Raw genomic sequence first — 24,247 nt, 5'->3', positions numbered from 1 at the left:
GCTTAGCCAATAGAACAATTTGGAATGTCCTGAAAAAGAAATAAACCACCAAAAATAAGCTCCACTGGTCAGGGATGAAGGTATCACAATCCACTGTTTGAAGAAGACTTAGAGAGCAGAAATATAGGGGCCATATCACAAGATACAAAACACTCATCAGCAGTAAGAATCAGAAGACCAGATTGGAATTCTCAAAGAAATACAGAGATGAGCTACAAAAGCTCTGGAACCAAGATTAACTTCTTCTAAAGTGATGGGAAGGCCAAAGTGTGGAGAAAGAAAGGATCTGCTCATGATCCAAACCATATGAGCTCATCGGTCAAACACAGTGAAGGTCAAGGCTTGGGCTTGCATGGCTGCTTCTGGAATGGGCTCACTAATCTTTATTGATGATAGAACTCATGATGGTAGCAGCAAAATGAATTCAGAAGTCTACAGAAACATTCTGTCTGCTAATTTACAGAGAAACACATCCAATCTAATTAGGAGGAATGTCATCATGGAGCAAGACAATGACCCAAATCACACTGTCAACACAACAAAGAACTTCATCAGGGGAAAAATGTGGACGGTTTTAGATTATCCAAGTCAATCACCGGACCTTAACTCAAATGAGCATGCATTTCACCTCCTGAAGTGAAGAGGAGACTGAAGGGAGAAACCCCCAAAAAAACAGCAACTGAAAGAAGCTGACGTCACTCCGTTAACTCAAATAACCACTCTTTACAACCGTGCTTAGCAGAAAAGCATTGCACAACACATCGTTCCTTGAACCCGTGGTTTGTGGTTCAACATGTTGTGAGTTCTGAGATGCTTTTTTGCTCACCACGGTTGTAAAGAGTGTTTATTTGAGTTACCATAGCCTTCATGTCAGCTTGACGCAGTCTGACCATTCTCCCCCGAATAAATATTTTCATCAACAAGGCATTTTTGCCTGCAGAACTTCAGTGACTGTTTAAAGTGTCTAAGCATGTTAAATATAAAAGCAATGGACACGTCTGTGACATAAAGCCATAGTACAAAAAAATGCACCATCATGGCATGGTGTTTTTTTGTTAGTACTATCTTTCTAAATTACATAACTTCAATTTGCCTGTCTACCTTATTATTATTTATCCAGTTGTTCTGTACAAACAAATATATTTACATACATATCTGCCTGAAACCTTGGCAGCATTCCTAAGGATTTCTTCTGGGTAATGAAGAGCTAGAGGGAATATGAGATGGACTCAGCCTATTGCAAAAAAAAAAAAAAAAGAAAAAAAATCACTAACGCTCACACAACTCAAAATGTCAGCTGATAACCTATGACTCAGAGGTGTATACACTTGTTCACATCCTTAACACTGGAAGCAAATGCAATGAATGTGTGTTTATGTGTGTGTGTGCTCGTTACTGGTCTGGCATAAACAAAACATACTGTCAAAATATAGTTATTGCCATCTAAATATAGTTACTGCTTCATCATTAGCCCTGCTCGTGTTTATTTCCATCTGCCACAGGCACACCCTACATGAACACAATTTCTCATTTAGATGCTAATATTCTTTACTGAACAGTATATGCTAATCTGGTCCTGTACAGAGACGGAATCAACATATATAAATATTCATAAAGAATGCATACTGAACTGGTGCTTGTCAAAGGGCAGATGTGTATTAGAGTTTCACGCTGATTACACGCTGAGACGGACAAGCTGAAAAATTAAAAAGTTCGCCAATTCACCTTCTGTCAAAGTCACTCCTACTCACTCAGTATTAGACAAATTTAAAAACAAAATTGAACTGAAGCTCATCACTGCAAATGAATTATGGTGTGTATTTGCTTTTCATTTAGAGAATATCCTAAACATCATAACTGCAGCAATAATTTTGCTTTGCTTTCCAAAAAAAAAAAAAAGAAACCAAATGACGACTTCTTTCAACAGAAATTTAAATCACTGTTAGAACTTGTTAATGTCATGTTCGCAGGATTTTAGTTAATATCCCTGAACTGGTACCAAATGTTCTAGTGGGAAACCTGAGGAGTCAGTGTCAGAGTCAAACGTCTGTTATGACTAAAAACATCATCACTGTAGCGTCAGCTATATAATTGGATGACATATAGGCAGCAGTGAATGACAGATCTGAGGGAGGGGGATGACAAATGGTCATTTGTATGTGCACCCTTACAGAAAAAGGATAAATTTTCTGTTTTTGAAATTAGAGGTTTATAAAGTTTCCGGAGAAACAGAACATTTCAGGCAAGCTGTGAAGGACTTGGCTTGCACGGCTAATGAAGCGCTTTTGTCCAAAACATTCTGCCGCAATGTTCACTGCCTGTCCATTTCTTACTGTGATTTTACCAGGATTTTACCAGTTGTGCATCGTATGCTCAATTTAATGTTGAAAATTCTGACAAAAAAACAGTCAACCATGTAATTCTTCTTGAAGGTGATTTCAGACAAATTGGCTGCTAATTCACTGAAAAGCCAAGCTTTGGGCAATAATCACCCAAATCTACAGCGCTTATTAATGATGAGATGTGTGTGTTTGTGTCTGTCGGGGATGATTTGTGACTCCTGGGTAACCACGCACCATTTCTCCTCTATTAGAACGAGGCTCTGGAGCAATTTTCCTCATCACCCACTGCCTTCATTAAAGGCTGCCTGTAGTACTGACTCTCTCATATCAAACACTGGCACCCAGAACCGGAGTTTCCCTCCAATCACCAGACAGGATGCAATTATCACCACTCTCTCTCTCTCACACGCACACACAAACACACACACACATGCAGGCATACAGAGAGAGAGAGAGAGAGAGAGAGAGAGAGAGACAGGCATGCACAGTGGGTCCATCTCACCAGACTTCATTAAGGATTTAATACCAGTCTGTACGACCCCCTGACACTCAGCCATGACGCATGTGAAGTCCAACTGAGTCAGATGGGAAAAGTGTGTGTGTGTGTGTGTGTGTGTGATAGAGAGAGAGAGAGAGAGAGAGAGAGAGAGAAGGAGAGAGTGAGAGAGAGAGAGAAAGGGTGGGAGGAGTGTGGGAAAGTAGTTTCCACCTGGAGAACACTGAGAAATGAGTGACATTTAGAACTCAAGGCATTTGACCTGAGCCAATTTCTGTGCACATATCTTTATATATAGCAATTCTAAGTTAATAAATCTAATGCAGTTATGATGTAAAGCTGTACTGGATACTACACAAAAACCCCTCATTGCAAATATACACCTGTACAAGCAGGAAATATAGAGATTCAAAGGTTTGGAGTAGGCTTGTGTAATATAAATTTTTCCCTCATTGCAATTTTCCATTTTAAAATATCGTGGTAAAAGATTCAATTGTTCCAGAATAATTAGCCTAAAGAAGACGGGGAAATGAGCACTCCCACCATTTCGGGTTTACGGAGAGTAGGAGAGGGCGTAATAATATTACCAGCTGTGCAGTCAGGAACTGTGGCAATCGCAAAACCTCAGCAGGACAGTGGATTTTAAGTGATTCTGCAGTAATAAGCAGTGAACAGTAATAAATAAATAAACATAACATCATATTTCACTGGAATCCTTTTACAAACTGACTGATGTTCACATAGGCAACTTTTTTCTTCCCTCATAGCCAACTTTTTGTTGATGATGCTCATGGCTTGAGCAGGAGAGGAAATGCAGTGTATTTAATCACTTTCTCATCATTAACATTATTTATAAAATGTTAGCGTTGACACTTTGTGGTCGTCTGATCGAATCTTTTTTGGTCAAAACTTTTGTTCGTTTTTTTTCTCTTTCCGACAAAACCCTAAGAGGTTTTTTTTTTTTTGGCTGAAATTGTTCTAATGTTATCCAGGTTGAACATTAACTGTTAGATTTTATTTCACATTAACGAACTCGAAATATTCACCATGAGATGGGGAAGCGGGCGGGACTTCCAGGAAGTGTCTGTTAATTTCGGAGAGTAGTTTTCACCTATCATTTTATTTAGGAGAAAAAGACCACTCTTTTGGTGTAGTTTCAGAGTGATAACTGGTACAAGCGTGCTCGGATGTTTTTTGTGGAGCTCCTGCGGAAAACGCATAGCGATCGGCAGGTCTGGTAATATAATATAATCAGAGATAAACGTCACTGGATATTGTGGCGAAGTAATATCAAGTAGGGACGATAATACTGTTATATAATACAAGCCTAGTGTGGAGTAATCAATAATCATCATAATGCTATTATGATTAGAGGAAATTAAAAAGTGAAGGACAGCCAGACAGGTGAACAAGCATGAAGGAAGAAGACTAAACTCTAATCCAAACTCTCTTATGGTCTCTTATAAATTAATCTCATTAATCTCAAAATGCCTGTTTATCTTCCTCTCTGCTGTGTGTGTGTCTCTCTCTCCCTGTGTGTGTGTGTGTGTCCTGTTTGTCCTTGGCTGAGCCGAGTTTGCTAGTACTGAAACACTACAGTTGTCTAACCAAGGGAGTCTGGTGCAACTTCATTCCTGCTCTCAATTTGCTGAATATTTTCAGATTTCCATCATTGCTTTTCATTTTATGAGTGTGATTTAGCAGTTCCCTTTGGACTCCCAGAGAAGGTCAACCATCTTCTCAAAATGTCATTGCTGAATTCCTTTGCACAGGAAGTGGACAACAAAGTGGTGTTTTTTTTTTTTTTTTTTTTTTTTTTTTTTGCAGCAGCAGCAGCAGCTTTTTTCACATGTGCTCACTGCACATCATGTTACCCATGAGGCTCTCTGTCCTGAACTACTGATAAAGCATAGAAACACATTAAGGGCTTTCAGTCAAACACACACACACACACACACACACTGAGCACTGCTTCTTCAATAAAGAAATCCAAATTAAAGTGCGATACTTCTTTACAAACTAAACTGATATTTCTTTTTCTTTTTTTTCCCCAATTTATCTGTAAGGGTCTCTTCAGTCCAGTATAATAAATGTAAATTATCAGCTTTTGTCAGATACCTCTCATTTTAGATTTTAGCTACTCAGGCTCAGTACGGCGGTTGAAGTACTGAGCTCCTATAAAGCTCAGTAATAAACTTTAAACACAGCCTGATGTCACATAAGCAAATATTTTCTCTTCTTTCTGTGTGGTTGGCTTGCATCAGTCTCCCAGCGATGAATCAGAGCAAATACGGCTTCCTGACAGCCACACGTCATAGTCTGCTCACTCTCAAAAACACGCACGTACACGTGTACACACGCTTACGTCACGCATGTTGTGAGTTTAGTATTATAATGTTTTATCTGAGTTGATTAGGAGGTTGAACTTTATTCTGCGAATGTCCTGTGTTTCGTGCTTGTGAGGAAACATCGTGCATCATGAATCAATCAGCTCGGAACGAAGCGAGCGAATAAGTTCGTGTGAGGAAAGAAGCGCTTGGCTAGCATGCTCCACTCGATCCGCCTAACGAGCAGCCGCCTTATTTTAATCAATCACATTTCATACTGCCTAATTAACACTGACGGAGGCTGAGCAGAGAGTGAGTGATCAAACACTACCCACTCACACACATGCAAAGATACATGCGTACATGCACACGCATACACACATGGACACAAAAGCTCATATCAATCTCTTGTCAATTGCAACTCTGTGTGTGTGTGTGTGTCTGTGTGTGTGTGTGTGTGAGAGAGAGAGAGCCAAATTATGTTACATAAGCCATGGACTGCATTACAACTCCAAGCCTTTCACTGTAATCTATAGTGACAGTGCTCGCCTGTGGAGGAGAGAGGCTCATTGTGAGTGTGTGTGCGTGTGTGTGTTAGTGTGTGTGTGTATGTGTGTGTGGTTTTTGTGGTTTGTAAGAAAGGAAGAAAATCTATGTGCAGTGACAGATGTAAGTACATGGACAATCTGTCCAGTAACACTTATGGCTGCCATGATGTGGGTTTTTGTATGTATGTGTGTGTGTGTGTGTGTGTGTGTTTGCACGCTACACATCACGTTCACCCATTAGGCTCATCATCAAATGAAATGAGTGCATATTCGAGCACTGGGAAAGGCAGTCAAGTTTTAATTAGAAGTAGTTTTACAACTTAGATCTTTCCGTCGTAGCATTTGACCTCATAATTCCTTTTTGAAATATTCTCCTAATATTGGGCTAGATACAGTACACAGAAAAGAGATTTACATGACGCTGCAATCAAAGTGCTGCCTCAGACCTGAGCAGATCTATTTGTGGTAGATGTGGGTTTGTTTGGGAATGAGTGTATGATGAGAGTATAATGTAGTTTACATTGTGTAATACATTTCAGTGTAATACATTCTCTCTGACTCTAATGAATGGCCAAAGTGGCAGATAAAGTCCATACTGTTAGAGGTTTAATACAGAATTTCTACAATATCTATCAATCAAACTTGTTTTAAACATTTTAGTGACATTAATAAAGATGGATCTGCTAGTTGTCAGGAAAATATTAAAGCCTTTATTATAAATTATTTTAGATCTTTATGCCAGAATTCATTAACAAATTCAGCAGAGTTTATTGTTTAATAAAATGAACTAAACACACATGTACATGGACAACAGTACTAATAAGAAATAGATTTAATGTGAGCTTACTGACCAAGCACATTTTGATTAATCTGTAGCTAAAGCAAACAATATTCACATCTAAAATTCTCTCTGGAGAAGCACAAGCTAAATATTATAGCTGTAATATCCCTAAATGGTACTTTTTAATTCAGATCATGGTCTATTCAACTATATATAGATTTGCGGTTCCTCTTGATGAGTATATAAGCCTAGAGAAGGCTAGTCAATCACCAGGAGTAGGTGGTAACACTCCAGAGTTATATTTAACAAAACACTACTGCCTGACATGTTTAATACCACTACTGCCACTTCATTTGTCTTGGTGTCATAGCAAGGTGTGGTGCGATTGTCTCAAAGCAATGAACAAGCTGCTGGCTGATTGCTGGAAATTTCCACGCTCTGACTTGACTTACGAGGCACCGTATGTAAAAATACTTCTCGAATACTGAATACTTCTTTCTTTCTGACTCTTCTGAATATTTGAGAACATTCTGATACATTAAGATAGGTTGGTCTTATTGATTTAATCATAAATTTTGGTTGGAAAAAATGTTACATTAAAGTGTTTCACTCCCATTTCCATGCCACCTGGAAAGGTACAGGTAAAGCCAAGATGGAAGAGCTGAATATCAGCAGTGTCAGTGTGTGGGTTCATTTTATGCATAGATTTAATTGGATGCTAATTTGATCATTAAGGCCTGTGTGTGGATATGTGGTGTGGTCAGTGTGTGTGTGTGTGTGTGTGTGAAAACTCACCAGCTTGCGTTGACACCAACCACAGACGCCGCACAGAGCCACCAGCCAAACAGCACACACTGTTACTGCCAATGACACCAGGAACACACTCAGTGCCACTGAGCCTGTGAATCACACACACACACACACACACACACACACACACACACACAGAGTGTGTTAATGGCTGGCAGAGGGGGGAAAAAACAGTCTTAGAAAGTTTCTACTCGTAATGTGCAAAAAGTGGGTGTGTTATAGGTCAAGTGTGTGTCCAGTATAATGTTGATTAAATGCTGTGATTACAGCAAAAAACTGTACAACGTACAATATTAATGTAAAATAAAAACCTATATGTTCTGTTCTTAGAGTATAATATGTTTGAATTTTCAGTTTCTAAATGCTGTTGGCATTGAGGTGCAACATGAAACTGACTAAGAACCATTTTGATCATTTGGAGATACTGAGGCATAATTTTGAACCTTCTTAATATTAAAATACTGAATGGTATAATTTTGTATAAAAAGTGTATGTTATAAATTTGCTCTCCAGAACTATTAATTTGCTCACACAATCGCCATTGCTGTAGGTTTACTGAATCAAATTGTGCTGCTAAATTAATCTACTTGAACTATTAGGTAGAACAGCCCCAAATTACATGTTCATTATGGAAAAAAAACATACAGTTCCACTGTAGAGTCTGTTAATACATCAGTTTACACATTTTTGAATGTTTATTGCCTTTTCAAAGATTAGAATAACAGGATTCCAAACTAATATAAAAAGACAGATTATCCTTTAACAGGGAGAACATACATATGAAGAGGAAGAAGACTAAGTGGACTAAGTGGAAAATGTAATTGGAACAATGATATCTGTAGAGAGAGAATGTCTGAAACCTCACAGCTCACTCCAATTACTGTGTGCAAATGTCTATTATCTCTAGCTTGATGCATGCACATCTATTATTCTGCCATTTTTAGTACAAATATGAACACTCACCTCTATTGCACTCATACACACACACACACACACACACACACAAACACACACACATGGGTCTTGTAAGTGGAGGCTAAAGCTGGCTGTGATCGTGTCAGATGGAAGGCAGGCTAGTCTGGAGAGCAGGCTGTTGGGATCAGCTCTGATAATGAGTGTGTTCTGTGTGTGCTGTTCTTCCACAGCCACACACACACACACACACACACACACATTCACACACACACACACACACATAAATAAAAACAAGCACACTTTGTGTAACTGACTGTATACGAAAGAGGTGTGAAACGGAGAGGAAAAAAGGAAATTAAAAGAAAGAAGTACAAAGAGAGAGAAAGTGGGTGAGAGAGACCAGAAAAAAAAAAGAAAAGGTGACAGTGAGAAAGACAGGGCCTGCCAAACTCTGATTAATGAATACACATGCAGGCTGAAGGTAGAGCTGCGCAGAGAATCAGGGATGAAAGGAACAGCTGATAAAAGTGTAAGATTTATTTCCACAGTAAGCATGGAAGGAAACTATAATGCTTTACTACATTGTACAAGCAGACTGAGTGTGTGTGTGTGTGTGTGCATGTGTGTGTCTCCATACAGAACATTATTACTCCTTTGCTGTTTTAGCTCGACCTTGAAAAATGAAAGAGCTGGACCTTAGGTTTACAAGAGAGGGAGGAGTCTTCATCTTTTCACAACACTGTGCTTCATCCAGAGAAACAAAAACCCGTGAAATGGACTTCTACAAACCTGAGATACCCAATTTGTGGCCTTTGAGGTTTAAGACATTTAATGCCTTTGCACTGGATGTATGCATTAATCTTCCTGAATGTATTATTTCTCTTATCTTTTGTCCCGCAATCTTCACATCTTCATATCTTCCCATGTGAGGATAAAAATCTCTTCCCCAACATGCACACCTGCACACAACTCTAGCACTGCAGTCTGAGTCACAATACTGCCAGACTTTCATATTGGCTTTATATATATTTGTTTTTTCTCGCCGACTTAACAATTTGTACTCTATTTTTGGCTAAGCACTATCAGCTGTGGTAAAACAACAGGTTTTCAAACGCCCAACACATCATTGTCATATGAGTCTGGGAATGGGTCCAAGATGGCTGCTCACACAAGAACGCACACATCCAACATCTTCACCCAGAATGCCACAGGAGGTTATGTTTCACTCTACTTTCTAACACTGAACTCTGATGCCAGAATGCCAGAAGAATTTTATCTCTTCTAAAGGACATAAAATGGCATTATTCTCTTCAGGCTAGAACTCACACAGACTCAGCTCTCATCACCGCCCTCGTCTACAAGAAGTTTCAGCATAACACTACTGTAAGACAGACAGACAGCTTTCCCTTATCATACGACCGCTACCAATAGGCGACCGTGAAGGCTAACACGTGCTTCGTCAGAGACATGAAGCCAGCCAGACACATCTTTTCAAACTGCTGCTCATGCTGAGTCACGGGGCAGCGTAATACACTCATTGGAAAGCGCTATCCGCCCTCTTCCGCATACATGAGCTCACGGATGTCTGTGATTGGCTAGTGTCATTGTGATTGACATGGGAGAGAGAATATGCCCCTCAAACTCAGAGAGTACGGTCAATTTCTGCTCCCTTCGCCCCTGACCACAGATGGTAGTGGCATTATCAGGATTCAAGCTCTTATCGTTACCATTCACATATTGTCAACGAGTAACATAAAATTATATTTTTGCCATGTTGCACACCCTGATAGGTAGATAGACAAACAGAGAGATAGGCAGATAAACTTTTGTTTGACTCATCCCACACACTCACCTCTACATATACACAAACACTGCTCACAGTAGACTCCCTTGTAGTTAGTGGGTAAGCAATAAAAAAAAAGAACCTAGCTGAGTGCAGTCAGCGTGTGTGTGTGTGTGTGTGTGTGTGTGTGTGTGTGTAAAAGACAGAGACAGATAGATTCTGTGTTTAACCTAAACAAGACCACAGGGCATAAAGCACCAATCAATCCCCACAGCCGGTTTCATCTGAGGCATGCTGCAAACCAGTGTGTATGATCTTTTCACCCCTCTACACACACACACACACACACACACACACACACACACACACCTCAATCTTTTCTTGAAGGTGGAGCATGAAATAAAGTATCAGTATAATGGGTCTTGACCCCACAGAGAGGAGATGGAGTGAAGGTAAACGACAGAGGGAAATCTGCTCTCGAGCCCGAGAGACACGCAGATGGAAACGTGATGAGATCTAAATGAGGCAAACTGTCCCTGGTGGTGACACTTTCTCTCTCTCTCTCTCTCTCTCTCTCTCTCTCTCTCTCTCTCTCATAAACCTAAAGTCCAGATCTTTCATTTCTCAAGGTTAAGCTAGAACAGCAATACTGTAGCTAGAATAAGTGATATTCCACATGGAGAAACACACACACTCACACACAATCTGCAGGTGTTTAGGACTTTAGGTTTTGTTTGCTCAGGGCAGATGAATGAATTTCTGTTGCTCTGAATTCGGTCAAAATGTAAATTATTTCACGTAAACTATATAAACAATGCTCCAAATAAAGCCCTCTTTACTGCATCAGAGAGATTTACGAGGACGTGAGGAGAAGCCTAGTTAAAAACACACTCTGTCTCAGACTTATTGACTTATCGGATACAAGCATAAAGCTGTTCAGATCAGATCTGCCGTCCAGAAGGCCATAATGATATGAATAAAACGGTCCTCTCAGTTAAAGAAGCTCTCAGGGCCTGCGTTTGGCTCAGAGTGCTTGTTCTGGGCACAGGCCAACTCCTTCAGAAGCGTAATTACAGGAAGCCAGAAGAAGTCTTAAACAACTACAATCACGCTTGGGTTCAGGCGCGTAGCTCTCTGTGTCATTGACAACTTCTCACAGTGAATTACCCTTCTGTAATAAGAGAGAAGAGAAACTCTGGCACTGTGTTTTCAGATCAAGCAATGGTTTAGAGGGGTTTAATGCATCAATACATATAGATAATGTGTAGAACACAGATCAGGCACGTGCTCAGTTTTATTTTCTGAATGCTAGGACTTATCTATGAAAAAACCTATGAAAAATAATACCTATCTCAAAGCATACTATCATTTTCATATTAAAGCAGTATTACCATGCATTCACATTTGTGCATGACACAGAGCCATGATTCCAGCGACAGTGGTGAGTGACGTGAGTTTCAAATTAGTTATGCAATTAAGTAAAGCCATGCGTACCATGCGACTGGTCCTGAGGAATGATTCCAGCCAATTGCATGGTACGCATGATCCAACATTTTTTCATTCCCCTTTTCACAAATGATGATGTATAAGACCTATGCTTCTTATACAACCTCTCACAAAATCTGTGTAGAGACATTATGAAGGAAAATAAAGCTTGGAAGGAAGTAGCAGAGAGGAAGTACACTGCAATAAGTGCACTGCTAATATGCTACTAGGCTAATACGAAGACTGGTATTTTACATGCAAATTAATCAGTTTTTCACACTGATTAGCGTGCTATTTGATGAAGATATTTAGTAAAACATTTTAAAAACAAATAAATCATACTGTAGTAAATCGTGCACCGTAGGCTATATTTTGGTTGCTACCATTTCTCATCGGAGCTAATTAATGCATTATTTAATTTATGTCTTACTTTTTAGAAGATATAAAGGCATACAGGCATATAGTGGTGCCTCTGATGAGTGTATGTAGCTAGTACAGTTAGCTTTCATCGCTTATATGCTAACAAAGCTAATACAAAACCTGGCACGTACACTAAAGTACATCAAAAACCCATTTTCACACTTTTTATTTACTTTATTCAAATATTAGAGTTCATTTTAAATACATTTTAAAGAATAAATTGCATACTGTAGTACACTGTGTGCTATAGGCTACATGTGGGCTATCAGCCTTTCTCATCGTAGCTAAAAATCCTACACACGCACAAGAGAAAGTAGTAGTGCTCGCTCCACACCCACAAGCAACAACCTACACTTAACTAACCTGCTAACGCATGAATCTGAATCCTGAATCTTGAATCTCACCTACAGTATGTTAATCTATAGAATAAATGCAATTATAATAATAATAATAATAATAATACGTTAATGAAATGAGTTAGCCTTACAGTTTATGGAACACTGAGTGGCCCAAGCAACCCATTATACATATTTATGACTCTGTATTGAGATTGGATTGCCACTGTACTGTACATGCTCAAAGCCCTGAGGGTCTGGAAACCAACCTAGCAAAGATCATCTGCTTTCCTGTGTGTGCGTGATAGTGAGTGTGTGTAGTTAATTAGTCTGGCTTTATTAGCAGCAGTGCAGTTTGGTGAGCAGAGCTGCCATGGTAAACAGCCTCTGGGACGCAGGATGAGGATGTACTTGACATGGTGAGGGCAGCACTTCAGACAAACAGCAGCTACTATGCACACTGCAAGATGTGTCTATGTGTAAGTTTGAGTGCGTGTGTATTTGGAAAGACCTTGTAATATCTTCATACAGATGCTAAAGAGAACAGGGATGCTGACACTGACCCAGTAACAGTCCTTAATGAAATCTGCCCACGGGGCTACAAACACCCAGCCCTGTTCACTACATTCACACGTTCTCCTTCTAAAAATAATGACCTTATAGTGGAAGGTGTGACTTCAAACCTATGACCTACAAATGCTCATTATAATCGGAAAATGTGCAATGCATCATAACCTGCACAAATCAATACACTGCAATACTGTGACAACACAGGTTTGTACTGAGCCGTTGAGGTGACTTTGTAGTTTTGTTTTTTTTTTTTTATGACTTGGACCCACAATTTACTATGTTGTTGGAAAGTCACACTTAACACATGGCCTCCAGTCAATTATTTAGCTGGCAGGAACAGCTGAAAAGGTCTATGTTCTTTGACATTTCGCTTAAGGAGACTCAATCTAATGGTATCTATGATGCAATGCCAGTGACTCCAGTATGTCTTTATACAACACTCCAAGACTGAAATAACATGTAATATTATCAGTCATCTCCATGCTTACGTTCCTGTGGCCACGATGGTTTAATTCAATTGATTTCTCACTCTCACTGTGTCTCGTTCATTTTAAAATACAAATAGCAGCCACAAGATAAGTAGTTTGTGGCCACATAATAGATCTTGAGAAACTTAACTCTTGGCCTTAATATACGAATTTGTGGCTACATTTTATTAAAGAATAACCACCATGTCACCTCAGTCCACTGAGCACATCTTAGAAAGAAAAAATATCATGAAAATAGTCCAATGTATTTCATATTTCCTATTATAACATTACATTAAAGCAAATATAAGATTATCAAATATATTTCCAAACTTTTTTATTTATTTCATGCTATAAATTATCCTGTTCTATAGGCAGATGATTTTGCTTTTGTTTTTCTAGAAATAGCCTAAACGATTAAAATTAAGTTATATGCCAATAGAACAAGAGTATTTCAAGTTTGAAAAGTCTAGAAATAGGTTTAATAATCTTGAATTTGGTTTATTGTAATCTTGTAATAGGAAAACTAGATACATTTTACTATATTCAAGATATTTTCACTTGCCAAGAGGTCATTTTTTGCAGCATGGCTCTGTAGATGTAGTAAAAAAAAAATCACACTGGATCTGACATTTCAAATTCCAGTGTAGGCCACGTTCCTATGTGGTACTGAACTCAGATACATATCTGATATGGGGAATTGTGACCTCTGTCTAAACAGATAGAGCAGAATACATGACAGTCCTGATCAAAAAGTCCTGCCTTTGATTACTTCTCACAGGGAACGCTTATTTATATTTACAGCATTCAGCATGAAATAATGGCATTTTGAAAGAATGGCCTGAATAAACTGGCTACATTAGTGTGTGGCAGCTTTACGTGATAAAGTATGATTCAAGACTTTGGAACTTGAGTCATGCCTGTTTTCAAGTGACACATCTGTGCGACTCGTCTCACACTACAGTTTCAAACTTTTTCTCACAGTGCGTGTCTGACATTAAGAAGAGATCCAGAATCTTCCTGCTTTACAGGAAGGAACCCAGTCTTCATTTATATTATTCTGCAAAACATTATGTACACTCACCGTCCACTTTATTAGGAACACCTGTACACCTGCACATTTATGCAGTTATCCAAACAGCCAATCAGATGATGGGCTGGTTTGAGTATTTCAGAAACTGCTGTTCTCCTGGGATTTTCACACACAACGGTCTCTAGAGTTTACACAGAATGGTGCGAAAAACAAAAAAACATTCAGCGAGCGACGGTTCAGTAGGTGGCAACACCTTGTTGTTAAGAGAGGTCAGAGGAAAACTGCCAGAAAGGATACACTAACTCATATAATCACTCTTTACAATCGTGGTGAGCAGAAAAGTATCTCTGCATGCACAAAACATCAAACCCTGAGGTGGATGGGCTACAATAGCAGAAGACCACATCTGGTTCCACTCCTGTCAGCCAAGAACAGGAATCTGAGGCTATCATGGACACTTAAACTGGACAGTTTAAGATTTAAAAAATAATAAAATCACCTGGTCTTGGTAAGTTTTGGTAAGACTGTGCCCATGAAAGCCTCAGATTCATGTGCTTGGCTGACAGGAGTGGCACCTGATGTGGTCTCAAGGTTTGATGTGTTGTGCATTCTGAGATGTTTTTCTGCTCACCACGGTTGTAAAGAGTGCTTATTTGAGTTACTACAGACTTCCTGTCAGCTGAGACCAGTCTGGTAATTCTCCTCTGATCTCTCTCATCAACAAGGTGTTTCAGCCTGCAGACCCTCTGCACACAGGATATTTTTGTTTTTTCACACCATAGTTTCTGAAATACTCAACCATGCCACAGTTAAGGTTACAGAGATCACACGTTTTCTTCATTCTGTTGCTTGATGTGAACATTAACTGAAGCTCTTGACCTGTATCTGCATGATATTATGCATTGTGCTGCTGCCACATGATTGGCTGACTGGATAACTGCATAAATGTGCAGGTGTACAGGTGTTCCTAATAAAGTGGACGGTGAGTGTACATAATATTTTGCAGAATAATATAAATGAAGACTGGGTTCCTGGGTGAATGTATTATTCATATATCGTTTAGACCTAACTGAAATAATAGTCCGAGCCAAGACATGATCCTAGATCAGCCCTGATCTCAATCAGCCTTGATAATATTTGTTTCCAACTAAATTTCGCTCTGTAGGAGCTGAGAGCAGGTGTACGTTCGCAACTGGCAATCGGCCTGCTGTTGGCAGCGAAAGCATTTCTTTCTAACAGTCAAACCTGGAGGATGAATATTCATAACTCATAACTACATCACAGTCATATGTTTACATAAGAACTTATGTTTAATTTCTGAGTATGTTATTATCTGATTAGGGATGCACAGTGTCTTAAAAGCAATATGTATATAAAATTATCATTATACAAATAATGACATGGTTGTAATTTATTTTAGCTTATTTTTGAATGTTCAATATGTTGAATATTTAAGATTCTACACTGTTGCTACACTACTACACTAGGTCACTATTTCATTATGTTAAATCCTTTGCACAAAAGGTCAGATTTCCTTGAGTCTTATCTCTTCCACTGAAGCAGGTGTTCAGTTGACACTCCAATGGATTTGATTTAACATGCATCATCAGGTTTTATACAAACTTGTGGAGTCCATGTCAGCTCAAGTGCATATTCTATTATTAAAGCAAAAGGGGAACATAATTAGTGAAATTCTGAAATTCATGTAAATATTTTGTACTTTTCACTCAGGTTGTTGCAGGTAATATAATTTTTAATGAAAAAATGTTGTATTAAATTAGAAAAGAACGCAAAATAGACACATTTTCAGTAGTGGTCTCAGACTTTTGGTCCCCACTGTATAAATGGGAGTGGTGTATACTGTATGTGCCGAACATAAGTGTGTTACAACAGGCTGCGTCATATAGCGATTAAGCTCAACAACTACAGGGCCAATGAGAAGAACTTGCAGTGTAGGAGGCAATGAGAAGAGTGTGTGTGTGTGTGTGTGTGTGTGTGTGTGTGTGTGTGTGTGTGTGTGTGTGTGTGTGTGTGTTCACAAGATTGTGAGCAATGAGCTGAGTGATGGTGACTGGTACAAACCTGCAGGGCAACACTGAATAACGTCTACAGCAAGATGGCAAACAACACACACCTAGACAAACATACACACTGGCCTCTATGCATCTATAGCTGTCATTTCACAAAGACAAAAACATGGTACGATGGAGAGATTTTCATAAGGGCTCCACCTCTTCCCCTATTTCCTACTCTTATATGACATTTATTTTAATTTGTACTGCTAATTCACTCATTCTTACTACAGGATGATAATGAAATAGATGATACACAGAGACAGAGATGGATACAGGGAGAGAGAGAGAGTATGTGTGTGTGTGTGTCCAAGAGAGAAGATGCTGTAACCAAGAGCTAGAATATTCTTCGTCTATCTATAAATATCTATGTGTATGTCGTCCATCTGTACATATCTATGTGTATGTCGTTTTCCCCCCCCGAAGAAGAGCCTTTCTTATCATTTGCATTTACACATATGCCCACATGCAAGCTCACGCATTGCTGATAACCAGCTCAGAAAGCTGCTTGAGCCACTTCTAACAATATAAGCATGATATTTTATTATTTTGTGGCTTGACACACAGTACATGAGGTCCCAGGTGCAGCACAGAAGAGCTCTCTAACAGCATCTGAGCTCTGAACCTCATGAAAATACTGTTACTGAGCTCGAGGACCAGAAAAATGTTGCTAAACAAAAATAAATTCCATGCCTGCACACACAGCAATGTGAGCAAAGTCTCTTTGGAGAGAATTACGTAATGAACACTGAACCATGCAATGTGTTACACAGGTACAACAACATTATTAAGAAACATCAAATCTTTAGTACATTAAGACAAGCTTGCTCAGGAAATTAGCTCTCCAACAAAGGATCTTAAAGAACTAATAAAGGTCTTTTATTAGGAAAAGAAATTGTCCACTTATTTACTGCCAGTCACAACAAAACAACAGTGTATGGATTTACCTCAAAGTATGAAGAAAGAGAAAAGGACACTGTGCTATTTTTACTGAATAATGGCACATTTTGCCTTCACTGTCCATTATGTCCTTAATAAATTTACATTTTCCCAATAAATTGCTATTTAATAACAATAATAGGCATAGAGATATATGAACGTGTGCAGTCATTTTACATGTATCAGATAATTACTGTAGATAATAATCAAACTAACATCCTGGTTAGTGTTAGTTGTGATCGGTTTTCCCTCTTGCATAGACGTTTGCTGCCATCAAGATTAACAAATCATATTTTAACACAAGTGGTCTAAGGTATGAGGAAGGTATGTGGAATTACATAGAATTGTGAAACTATGACTTTAGCACTATGACATAGTACAACAGTTTAAGACATGCCCAAGATATCCAGTTCCAGTCCTAGATGGTGACAGTGCAGCACACTTTGGTGATGTACCTGCTCTAAAACAACTGATTTAGCTCACCAGTTAATTACCATGTTTAGTGGGTGTGTTACAGCTGGGAATTCACCAGACACTACACGTGATGGTGCGTGATACTTGAGTGGGTTCAGAGAGTGGATTCACTACAGATGGACTGCACGGACTTCACTACAGATGGACTGCACAAGTTCTCCAAGTTGATGACTCCTTGGGTTAAACTCCAAATAAAATGTCTTTTGTTTATGAAACCAACAGCCAAAACCACTAAGTGGCCCCATTGGACTGCGACTAACCTCCAGCAGACACATAACTCCTGGCTTCAACTACAGCCTGGGAAATGAGTCTCTGCACCTTGTACCCATACTTACATACCTGAAGCCCTGCCACTAATTGGGCCTGGAATATACCATTTGGCTCTAGTATTTGAAAACTTATAACATATAAAACACAGTTGAAGTATCTCTACACATGTCGACATTAATACATTGCTTTTCAGGTTATATTATGGGTAAGTACTTTTGCCTAGGTAAGTATATATTTCTATGCACAGAGGCCACTCAGGTGCTTGTTCAGTCCCTTGTTATTTCGAGACTAGACTACTGCAGTCTCCTGGCTCCTGGAAGGTCTGCCCCTGCCTGCCATTGGACTTGTGCAACTGATGCAGAATGCAGTTGCACAACTTGTTTTCAACCTTCCCAAGTTCCCTCCCACGACCCACTGCTACACTCCTTTCACTGGCTTCCTGTAGCTGCCCACATCAGATTTACAACACTCATGCTGGACTATAAAGCCAAAAATGGATCAGCACCCATCTACCTTAAAGCACTTATCACACCCTGCACTGCACCACACTCCCTCTGATCCTCTAGCACTTCTCGACTGATCCCACCATCTCTCAGGGTACAAGGAAGGCATGCATCAAGGTTCTTCTCTGTTCTGGTGCCTAGGTGGTAGAATAGCACTTTGCTATCTTTAAAAAAATCTTGTTTTATCTTGTGTGTTTTTCATAGCATACTACCTCCCCAGCAGTGTTTTTAGACTAATAGTACTCTTAGTCCCCGACCTACTGAACCAGTATGAAGATGTATTTATTGATAGTGAAAGTCGCTCTAGATAAGAGCATTTGCCAAATGCCATAAATGTAATTTAAATGCATACACATCATGTCACAGAGTGTACAGAGTTACAGACAAATTTCCATTTAACAGACACAAAATAAACGTAAATCACATACGTTCTCCTACATTCTCTGTCATTAGATATCCACTGCAATTGAAACAAACAAAAAAATCCCCTACTTATTATTACTGGTGTTTTATTTTCAACTTGGTTTATAAGGGTTTAGAAAATTTGGTAGACCTTACAGTGCTGTTGTAATCACGTCTTAATTCTCTCTCTCTCTCTCTCTCTCTCTCTCACACACACACACACACATACAAACACTGCACATACATTATTTTATATGGCCCATAACTGACTTCATTTGAAATTGAGTTCATGACATTGTTTCTTTGCGCAGTACTGGGCAATATTAATAGGCCACCTGATGAAAAACTGATATGTACAAGACTGTTTCAGTATCTGACTTTCACAGTCATATGAATGACTTTAACGTCAAATGAGAACCAAAGCTGTTTATATAGATACACCAATCAGACATAACATTAAAACCACTGACAGGTGAGGTGAATAACATTAACTCGAAGTTGATGTGCTGGAAGCAGGAAAAATGGGCAAGCATAAGGACCTGCGTGACTTTGACAAGGGCCAAATTGTGATGGCTAGACGACTGGGTCAGAGCATCTCCAAAACGGCAGGTCTTGTGGGGTGTTCCCGGTATGTAGTGGTTAGTACCTACCAAAAGCAGTCCAGGGAAGGACAACCAGGGAACCGGCGACAGGGTCATGGGCGCCCAAGGCTCACTGATGCGTGTGGGGAGTGAAGGCTAGACCATCTGGTCCAATCCCACAGAAGAGCTACTGTAGCACAAATTGCTGAAAAAGTTAATGCTGGCTATGATAGAAAGACGTCAGAACACACAGTGCATCGCAGCTTGCTGTGTATGAGCCTGCGTAGCCGCAGACCAGTCAGAGTGCCTATGCCGACCCCGTCAACTGCTGAAAGCGCGTACAATGGACACGTGAGCATCATTCATGTGGATGTTACTTTTTACACATACCACCCACCTAAACATTGTTGCAGACCAAGTACACCCCTTCACTGCAGTGGTATTCCCTAATGGCAGTGACCTTTTCAGCAGGATAATGCACTCTACTACACTGCAAAAAAATTGTTCAGGAATGGTTTGAGGAACATGACAAAGAGCTCAAGGTGTTGACTTGGCCTCCAAATTCCCCAGATCTCAATCTGATCAAGCATCTGTGGGATGTGCTGGACAAACAAGTCTGATCCATGGAGGCCTCACCTTGCAACTTACAGGATTTAAAAGACCTGCTGCTAACATCTTGGTTCCAGATACCACAGCACATCTTCAGAGGTCTTGTGGAGTCCATGCCTTGAAGGGTCAGAGCTGTTACAATACTGTTAAATGCAGATAATCATTGTTACATTCATTACATAATGTTATATAGGGATTTGACAATCAAATAAACACATATTGTCCATATAAATATCTTTAAAGAAATAACATTTATTTGTAAACCTTTGCATGGTACTGTACAGTGTATCTAACATTTTATATAGATGATTTCATTTTTTTAATCCCAGGACACTGGGAACTAAATATTTTTTCCTGAACATCTATAGTGAGGTTTTATGGTTGCACCAATACTGATTATTTTCCATGAATCTCAAATCTGCTCATATTTGAACATACACTAAAATGTACTGTACGTCACTGTATCACATGCACAAATATCTACTGCAGGTTTCCTCTGAGCCAATATTAACCAGGGCCTAAATTAGGATTTGTAAGGAAGGGAAGCCCTGTTTCCGGGAGGGTGAGGGGCTACTATAATTGACCATCTTACACAAAAAGAACACTCTCCGAGTTTTTTATAGTCCTTTTATTAACATATTGTATTGTGTTGTATTGTGTTTTAACTCACAATGAATTCACTACACAGGCAATATCACACACTGCACCCTTTCCATACCTATATACCATATTAATCCAGTTTATAGAGGTTAGAAATGAATACATGAAACTAGATAATAAGTAGTTCTTGTTTTCAGCCTCTCAATACTTTCTGTATTAACTGAAATTTTTTACATTTAACATTAACATTAACATTTCATTCTCAATAAATAAAATATTTTTTCAATAAATCTGGCCTGTTTATTTCAATTGCTTTTTATATGTGATTCAATTCCATTTGAATAAAAATATCAGTGTAGCTAACACGTTCCATTAACATTAAGATCTCACAAATTTCCCACCACAACTGAATGATTTCGGTATCATGTTCCTTAAGCTCATTGTACTGCGAACTACACTGCCTGAATTGCACATGCTTCATCGTCATGATCTGTACTATATAAAAATCATGGCTAAATCTTGATTCAACTAATTTAATTTCATCTCATCGAAAATGTACACTAGCTAACACTTCATTCCTGCTTAAATTTTATATTTTATAACTTGCTCCATTCCACCAGTGAAATGATTTGTTAATGACTCACAGGAAGTCACGGAGTGTGTACACGTGTTGTAGGTCTGGCAGTCTTGAACAGTGAACAGCGTAGTTTTTTTTCCGTCCATGTCACGTAATAAAATAACAGAAACTAAGTTCTTTTGTATAGCTGTCTCTCTGGTCACGTTAATCAGCATATGCCCGTTAGCACTTTAATTAACGGTGGCATAAAGGTCACATTTTCTCTCTCCTTCAGTCATGCTCTTTCAGTTGCAATCTCCCTCATTTTGCCTGAATTTCTAAAATCCCACAAGTCCTCCTCCTTTCCCCCAAACTTCACTGACTGCTATTGCTCATCACTGTATTGGAAAACTCTCCTCGTTCCTCTCCTTGCAAATGTTTCCATCGCTCACCAGTGCAGCCAGAATGATGGCGGATGTGGACTGGGTGGAACATCCCTCCCACAGCATGTGGAAAGGAAAACCAGAGAGATAATGAAGCAGCACTGAGTGAAGATTGCATTAACTCTAATAGTATCGAAGGGTGATTTGTCAAACAGGAAAACCTGAAGATGAACATGTGTCATCTGCCCACGCTGCCTCTAACCAGTAACATGATCACATTTGAGATTCTCTGAAAGACAGATCCAATTTGGTTCCCAAGCAAATAATGTCATTATTTGCCTAACAGTTTTAGCTTAGTGGAACATTTTCTGAATGTTACGGTTCTAAGAACTTTTGCTTTGCTAACAATTACAAGATGTGTGTTTCCCGTTGTTGCAGCAAGGTCAGAGCAATAATCAAGGACCCAAACCACCCAAGCCATAAACTGGTCTATCCCCTAGTGTCTGGTAGAAGATATTGCAGCATAAACGAACGCACTAGCAGACTGAAAGAGGGTTTTTACCCTCAGGCTTTCTGCATCTTGAGTAGTGCATTATTGAACACCTAAAAAGCACCATATTATATGCTGCTGTGTTATACAGCTCCTTTTTGCTCATTTGCACAATGCACATAATTGTAAGACTACACTTAATATTGTGCACACTGTTTTTTTAATTATGCTGCTTCTCAGTATAATACTGCACATTACTTAACATTTGATTGTATATTGCTATTTAATAACTTTTTTTATAGTTGACATGTGAATCATGTATTTGCACTACATGTGTGTTGTATCCTGTGTTGGTGTGTCTGTGTAACCAGGTACACTGAAATGAGAAAGAATCCCAATACAAGGCCAATAAAGCTGTCTTGGTTCTCGGCAAATATTACTTTTTGTCTCAACTGTAATGTTTTGTGTATAACATTATAGGACCATTATGAAGCCAAGCCTTATTACATTCTTTAAGAAAATTGCAGTAACATTATTTTGTCTAATTGACCGCTGAGTGATACACGTCACTGTGACATCAGCTGGAGACTATAGTGATTTCTGAGACCAAGCCAGAATCCTGTTCATAAACACCTTCGTTTTTACTGCATACTATCAAATCAGACAGCTTTCCAAGCCAAAAGAAGTCGATTATGGTTACAGCCGGTTAGAAGGAATAACTGAAGCTAACTATCATATCAGAACTTAACGGGCTTAGCTTGCTAGTTGGCTAACGTACCAAATTTATATTGCATGAACAAACCTACATAGCTCACCTGAAATCTACATCAAGGAAATAGTTAATGCTAGATAACTATGTCACAAAAAATACAAAGTTATCAAAGTTATGTCACTTTACATGTTTTGACATAAGCCTTTCAGAAATTCTCCAGCACTGCTTTATAAAATATTGTGCAATGCTTAGGAATGTGTTATTAAGGCTCTATGTAGGTACCTTTCAAATAAAGTGTTACCAAAATGTTTTTTTTTTTTTTTTTACTGCATTAGTTCCTAATCCCTGATTCATATTTTACCTTGTGCATAATAAGCTTTTATGTTCCCAGAATGCACCTGTCCTTCATATGAAGAGCTTATAGATGTGTCCCAGAATACCTGTAACTGTGTTGTTTTATAAAGTGGGAGTGTCAAAACTTTTTTATTACATGATTACATCACATATACAGTTTCATTACAAATCCTGTATTATTTCTGACAGATCTGGCCTAAGAGTGAAGAGTCGTTCACATTATTTCCATGATTGAATTAATGTTTTGTGATTTTGATCACTTTGTGTCATGTTTAAGGATTATTAATAGCAACACTGACTTGCCCTTGTTAAGCTTGATTTCTTTCTTTCTCAGAGTCCACATATGTGTGCTAAGTGCTGTGTGTTTACTGTTGTATTCAGTGTGTTTCCTATAATATAGTGTGAGTGAGTGTGTGTGTGTGTTTTTACAGTGTGTTTTGGCTAATAAATATTCTTCAGGCAGCTTGCGTCTCATATCTCTTCAGTCGGTTTCCTAATGAATGAGTTATTTACAGCTCTCCCTGCTAGCTGAGCCTCTTTTGCCTCCTAACTGTCTCTGTCCCCTGGCGTCTCAGCTCTGAATATGAAGCACTATTATCTGATCCAGATAGCTTCGGAACAGCACTGTAACTCATCCCAGATAGCTCTCCGCCACAGACCTGCCCTCACAAAAGGTCACGGTGCACACAATTTGTGCGGGCTGGTTTTTGTGTTATTGTATGGCACAGGACACAGGACAAGAGAACTCACCTCTAGAGAATGTTAAACACTTTACTGATTATATCTCACTCACGCTGTTAGAACACGTAGCTTATCATACTATAATGTTATAAGGCTGTAAGGTGCACGTCACACCTGCATGCATGCTGTAATATGTTTTCTTGATGGTAAGCTGAACAACAGGTTATGTAACTTTACAGTTTTCTCACAGATTAAACATAAGCAGGTTATCACTCACCTGAGTTGCCAGGTTAAATGTTTGCTTGGGGA

At 39.0% G+C, this 24,247-nt stretch overlaps 1 protein-coding gene across 2 annotated transcripts in view; it reads right to left on the bottom strand.

Moving 5' to 3' along the window:
* The window catches only part of syt7a (synaptotagmin VIIa), a 110,620-nt gene that overhangs the window by 49,886 nt on the left and 36,487 nt on the right, over positions 1 to 24,247 (bottom strand). The window contains exon 2 of one of the 2 annotated variants that reach the window (XM_053236778.1): positions 7,290 to 7,393. In XM_053236778.1, the coding sequence (XP_053092753.1) occupies positions 7,290 to 7,393 (104 nt within the window). Of the gene's footprint in view, positions 1 to 7,289; positions 7,394 to 24,247 lie in introns of those variants that run through there. The other variant, XM_053236777.1, reaches the window with a different exon arrangement.

Source organism: Pangasianodon hypophthalmus, chromosome 9 (assembly GCF_027358585.1).
Source record: "Pangasianodon hypophthalmus isolate fPanHyp1 chromosome 9, fPanHyp1.pri, whole genome shotgun sequence".
NCBI classification, from domain to species: Eukaryota; Metazoa; Chordata; class Actinopteri; order Siluriformes; family Pangasiidae; genus Pangasianodon; species Pangasianodon hypophthalmus.
The sequence above is the reverse complement of the archived record's forward strand: the minus strand, read 5'-3'. Positions and strand labels throughout refer to the sequence as shown.